We start from the raw sequence: 5,769 nt of genomic DNA on the forward strand, positions 1-5,769 counted from the left end.
AAGCCGAGCTACACGTAGCCCTTGATTTGCAAACACTTAGAATTCACATTTCAAAGTATCAAAAAATCCGAAACAAAATTCGGAACATAGCTAATGATGTATACTACAATGGTGTAAAATGCCAATATAAACTACATATTCCAGGCTACACAAAAATGACAATTTCTGACAAGTTTTATAGTGAATAGCGCATTTCAAGGCTATAAAATTTGTTAGATTTTATCAATTACGTGTAGCCTAGAATACAAATCAATTTGCATTGAGATTTTATATCATTGTAGAATACAACATTGGCTACATCTAGAATTTTATTTCGGATTTATTTGAAATTTGAATACAAGTTCTGAGAGTTTAAAAATAAAGACTACATATAGCTCGATCTCCAAAACGCCACGCTCACTACACACTATAGTGAGTTAACCTACATACATATGACTAAATTTACGAAGAAAGAAATAAATCTTATAGTTGTGAATGGAGAAAGTAGTACACTAAACTTTATGTCCATTGGTACAAGTAATTTGTAATCTTTTAACGGGCCACTGGCTGTGCAAGAAGTGTGCGTTGTAGCTTCTCCCGTAGGAAATGCCGAGCTATCTAGTGGCAGCCGCGAATGATCACGTACACTACCTTGCGCATAAACAAAACCGGGCGCAGATCTCCACAAAGCTGTCTCCTGGAACGAAGCCTGCTACTCTGCTGTACCACTAGCTCCTAAATAAATTGCACGTAATGAAACCTGGCAGCCTCTCGGTTGAACAACACAAAAAATTGCGCATACAAAAATTGCTAGTGGCTCTCGTTGCTCAGTGGTGCGGTGCGGGACAAGCTTGTCCGTCTGATTGGGTAGGATCGCGTAAGGGCATATTCAGCGGCCGACGCAAATGATCGCTCAGCGACCGTTGTCCCCCGCCGTGATAGGAAATGCGTCTGGCACCACCTTCAACGGGGCGACGCAAAATGATCGGGCTGTCCGCGGAGACGCAAACCTGGTCCAAATATGCGCCTCGGATGCGTCTCTGGCGGACGCTCGGCGCACGCGGAAAGTGTCCGCTTGCGTCTGGCAGACATTTCGTCGGGCCCGTCTGGCAGCGGCCCTGCTTCGATGTGTCTTCTCAAACGCGCCAGCGACTCGCGCCGCTGCGTCGTTTCGGCAGTCTGCGCCACGTTAATGGCGATGCCTCCGCTGCCGAGCGGCCGCCCACCTCCACCAACCACGTTAATGGCGACGCCACGCGTCCCGCGGCCACCGCATGCCGCCGGCCTATATAAAGGGGCGCGCGTTCTTCTTCCTCATCCACTCCTCCAAAGAAACCCTACCCGCCACAAAGCTCGACCGTAGCGCCGCTTAGGTGTTCCTGCGACGCAGCCAGACCCGCGAGGAAGTCCATGGCCGGCCCTGGTGGCCGGCGAGGCGGTCGAGGCCGCGACCCTGGGCGCCCCGTGGCCGGGGCAGGGGCCGTCGTGGTGGAGCAGCTACGGCCCCACGCTCGTCGTCGCCTGCGCCCTCCTCGTCCTCGCAGGAGGAGCGCTGCTTCGAATTCCTCCTCCGCATCGACGACGACCCACTCGCCATCAAGCGGCTCCCGGACAAGTTCGCCGAGTTCGTCGACGGCGTCGAGCCGGCGCAGCTTGCAGGCCTACGGGAGGCCGACCGCAACTTCGCCGCCGGACCGTGGAGGTCTTGTTCGACGGGCAGGGCAAGATGTACCTGCACACGGGGTGGGAGAAGTTCGCCCGTGACCTTGCGCTCGAGCCCGGCTGCCAGCTCACCTTCCTCTACGAGGGGGACGACGAGATGATCGTCAAGGTGTTCGACGACACAACCTGCCGCAGGCACTACCACACCGACGAATCCGGCTCGGACACCGATAGTTAGAACGTCGAGTGTTCTTTTTTTTGCAGCGAATCTGGCTATAGGGCAGCGAAGCCAGTAGTGGAGGTCTCTGTCTGTTCTTCCTCGGTAGAACAAACAAGGGCACTGTCTCCTCCCGCTGGATTTTCCAGTTTGGGTGATTGGGTGTGCCATCAAATGTTCTTCCTTGGCAGCGAACATACGGAAATCAACACAACTGGTTTCATTTTTTTTTAAATTTTTATATTTGTGTCGACCATGGTTCAAACTATGTGTTAGTTTGTGTAAACCATGTTCCTAACTATGTGTTAGTTTGTGTAAAATCATGTTTTAATATGTAATATTTGGAACTATGTTTAAATGGAGAAGAGCAAAATAAAAAAAATGCGTCGCCCCGCTGGAGCAGCCCCAAGACGCAAACAGACGCGCGGACAAAAACGGTCATTTTAGCGTCCGCAGCGCGACACAAGCGGACGCTCGTGGACATTACAGTGCGTCGCGCCGCTGGAGATGCCCTAAACCACAACTCTGAAAATTCCTCTATGGCCCACTATATTTTGTTAGAAACAAGGGGCAGCTAGATTACATTTTGTTTTCCAAAAGATCAGGCGTTCTATAATGGGAGGTTTTTAGCGCGGTATTCTAGGTAATTTATTGATGTTGCACTATATTAAATGATGAAAGAGAGTGTTGTTTTATCTTACAGCTAAGATACAAATCTTACAAAGAATCATAGATAAAATATAGTGCTAGTCCTGCATAAGGCTAAATTCATTAAATTTAGATACAATTCTAAGAGACAAGGCCTTGTAGAGTTGTTTTCATCAGAGACAATGCATTGTGAAAAGGCATCATAGACTCATAGTACTATACGAAAATTCATGTATATTCTCAGAAAATCACATATGCATTATGATAAGAAGTGTGCCCTGTTGGCCTATTATTAGCGTGCCTAACCATGTGGGGCACCTGTCCCGGAAGTTGGCGAAAAGGCTGGCTGGCTAATTATAAGCCTTAGCACGATCATGTTAGTTTAAACCGATCGGATCCAACTCATGATGAAGATTTGATGCCCAGGATTCCAACTAGAGGGACGGCAATTTCCTCCATGTTTACAATATAAGGGTATATATTGGGTGTGACTAGTTCTCAGTCGACTTAGAACTAAATTCGTTCGTAGTTAGATGTTGTCAAATTTCCGTTGCAACTCATGAGTAGCACGACTGAAGATACAAATCAAATAGTGTAAGATTTAATTGAACACGAAGTTAGTTTTCAACTAGCTGGGAACTAGCAAATCCCGCGAATATTTACATAGACTTTTCTGGAGAAGAGTATTCATTTTCACGGTGAAAAGTATAGCGACTATAAATTTGAAAAAACATACCCTAGAACATGTACTCGTACATGGTTCTTGAATTTTGAATCGGTCGATGATGCCTCAATTTTGCTCCCCGACTCACTTGAGCTCTTCATTTTGGAAATACTAAAAATGCATTTTAAGATTTCTAAAATAATCTAAAAAAAATATGCTTGTATAGGCGATAATGTCTAGTTTTTGCGTGTGAAGTCTCAATGCATTTCACCCTACACTAAAAATTATTGATCTACCTGTTTGGCAAAATTATCAATCACTATTTGTACATGTTTTTTTTCCAGAATTTTTTGTAAAATTCAAACAATAATGTAAAACTTTTTAAATTAAGGTATCCAATAAGTTAGGCTCCAAATGCATTCCCCTTATACCAATTTTTTTTAGATGCGTACTTCCTCCCGTCCACAAGTAAGTGGATATGCAGATTTTTCAGGACATATTATCAATTGAAGAAACAATTGCATTGGAAAGATGCAAGTTAATATCTCTCTTCTTTAATTATTTCACCTCTAACAAGCTAAGATTATGTATAAATGAAGATAACATGTGGTGAATATTATTGTATTTGATTTCCATGCGTTGAGAGAGAATAAATTTTAACTACCCTCTTAAAAACAAAATTTGATGCTAGTAAATAAGTATTCACTTATTTATGGAGCGAGTAGACCCCTATTGGTACTACTCATAGGTTTTTGGGTACATCGAGAGCGACGTTTCGGGAGGGGTCTCTCTCCGTCTTTGTTAGACGGTGGGACCCCCACGTTCACAGCTCTGGGACATAGCAACATGGTGGCTGAATGGCTGTCATTTTCGTCGCGGTGGAGCCACGTAGGTGGACAGCGTCTGCAGCCGGGCCACCCACCGTATGGCACCGCGGCTCCGTGGGTCATACCCCCAATAGAAAAGACCAAAAACCGCCTCGTCGTCCAATGTTAACCCCGTCCGGCGCCCGGTTTTTCCCCAGCCCGTGTGCGGTGAGCTGAGCTCGTCTCGCCCGAGCCAAACCAGTTTCCGTCGCCTCGCGGCGCCCGTCGCCCTGCCGCCCGGCCATATATCCCCACCTCCCCCTTCGCTTTCTCAACACAACTCGCTCGCTCCCTCTTCCTCCCGCACCTGCACCAGCAAGCGCACCGCCAAGCTTCGCTACCTCTGCTCAAGCAGCCACCACCTATACACACATACTCCATCCATGGCGGCGTCGGTATCTTGCTCCTTCTTCTTCTTCGACGCCGAGCCGGTCGCCGAGCCCGCCATGCCCGCGCAGGACGCGTGCGCGCTCTGCTCCAAGCAGCTCGCCCGCGACACCGACGTCTTCATGTACAGAGGGGACACGCCCTTCTGCAGCCAGGACTGCCGCCACCACCAGATGCGCCTCGACGCCAGGCAGGCCGCCAAGTCGGCCGCCCGGAGGCAGAGGCAGTTCTCGTCGTCGGCAACGGCGTCCGGGCGCGGTCACCGGGAGGAGTCCAGGGAGGTGCCCGTCGCGAGCTAACCGGCGAGAGTGCGAACCTGCGTACACCAGTGGCATGGCATGCTCCAAGTGCCGGCGCCTGCGTCGCCTAGGCCCCGGCGATATAGCTGATTGAGCTGTCCCAGATCGATCTTTTAGCTTAGTAGCTAGAGCAAGTGACTTGCTTTGGCTGGAGATCCCCGTTTTTGTTTTGAACCTTTGGGGTTGGGTATGATGAGGACTGAGGAGAGCCGGTGTGCAAGAACACCGTGGCTGTGTAATTATTCTAGGCAATCGTATAAAAAGTGTTATACTTGCCAAATTTTGAGCGATATCCAATCTTGTTTTCCCCTTTTGAGTATATCAAGTTTTTTAACTAGGAGATCCTGATCGGAAGGTACAGTCAAATCAAACGATGCAAGACCGATCAAAAATTACGAGTGATCAACGGCACAATTCTGTTCGTCTTCTACAGAACACCTAGCGACTCTGCTTTGATTCCTTTTGCTGAACACCTAAGTACTACTCCGGTACTCCCATCGTCCGTGTGTTCTCCTCATGCTTTCGGTGCAAACGAACTGATCATCCTCCTGATGAGAGCTAAACTCTCAAGAAAATTGAACATGAACCAACTAACCGTTTACTGAACCTGGTCGGTTTATCAGTTAGATACGGGTAAGAGGGAATGAAATCTCTGAAGAATTAACAAGCATACCGAGACTGTCGTGAGGGAAGAGGTGAGTACATAAGAGCACAAGTCGAAGGAAATGAAATGAAATCAAATAATAACACTCTCCACGAGTATCCAACGTCACATTCGTTGAACATTTCAATTCCCAATTATTTTCTGTACGTCTCACTACTCATCGCCGAGTCAGCGAAAAGCAAGGGAAGCACAAACAAACAATTTTCTGGGATGGATTGGGCCACTTGCTGCAATTTATTATTGCCGCCTTTTATTTACTCGCATTTTATTTATTTGCAATATCAAATACCCCTGAAAACCCGTTTGCTAGTGTTTACAGAGAATCCTTCATTGAAACTGCTCATCAACACCTTCTGCTCCTCGTTGGGTTCGACACTCTTATT

At 47.4% G+C, this 5,769-nt stretch overlaps 1 protein-coding gene across 1 annotated transcript; it reads left to right on the forward strand.

The window, feature by feature from the left end:
* The first annotated feature begins 4,366 nt into the window (after positions 1–4,366).
* LOC124669559 (FCS-Like Zinc finger 2-like) lies at positions 4,367–4,961 on the forward strand. Its single transcript, XM_047206154.1, has one exon. The coding sequence runs from the start codon at positions 4,420–4,422 to the stop codon at positions 4,720–4,722; it is 303 nt and encodes a 100-aa protein (XP_047062110.1). The 5' UTR covers positions 4,367–4,419; the 3' UTR covers positions 4,723–4,961.
* The last annotated feature ends 808 nt before the right edge of the window (positions 4,962–5,769 follow it).

The sequence above is a fragment of the Lolium rigidum genome, chromosome 7 (assembly GCF_022539505.1).
Source record: "Lolium rigidum isolate FL_2022 chromosome 7, APGP_CSIRO_Lrig_0.1, whole genome shotgun sequence".
In the NCBI taxonomy this organism is placed as follows: domain Eukaryota; kingdom Viridiplantae; phylum Streptophyta; class Magnoliopsida; order Poales; family Poaceae; genus Lolium; species Lolium rigidum.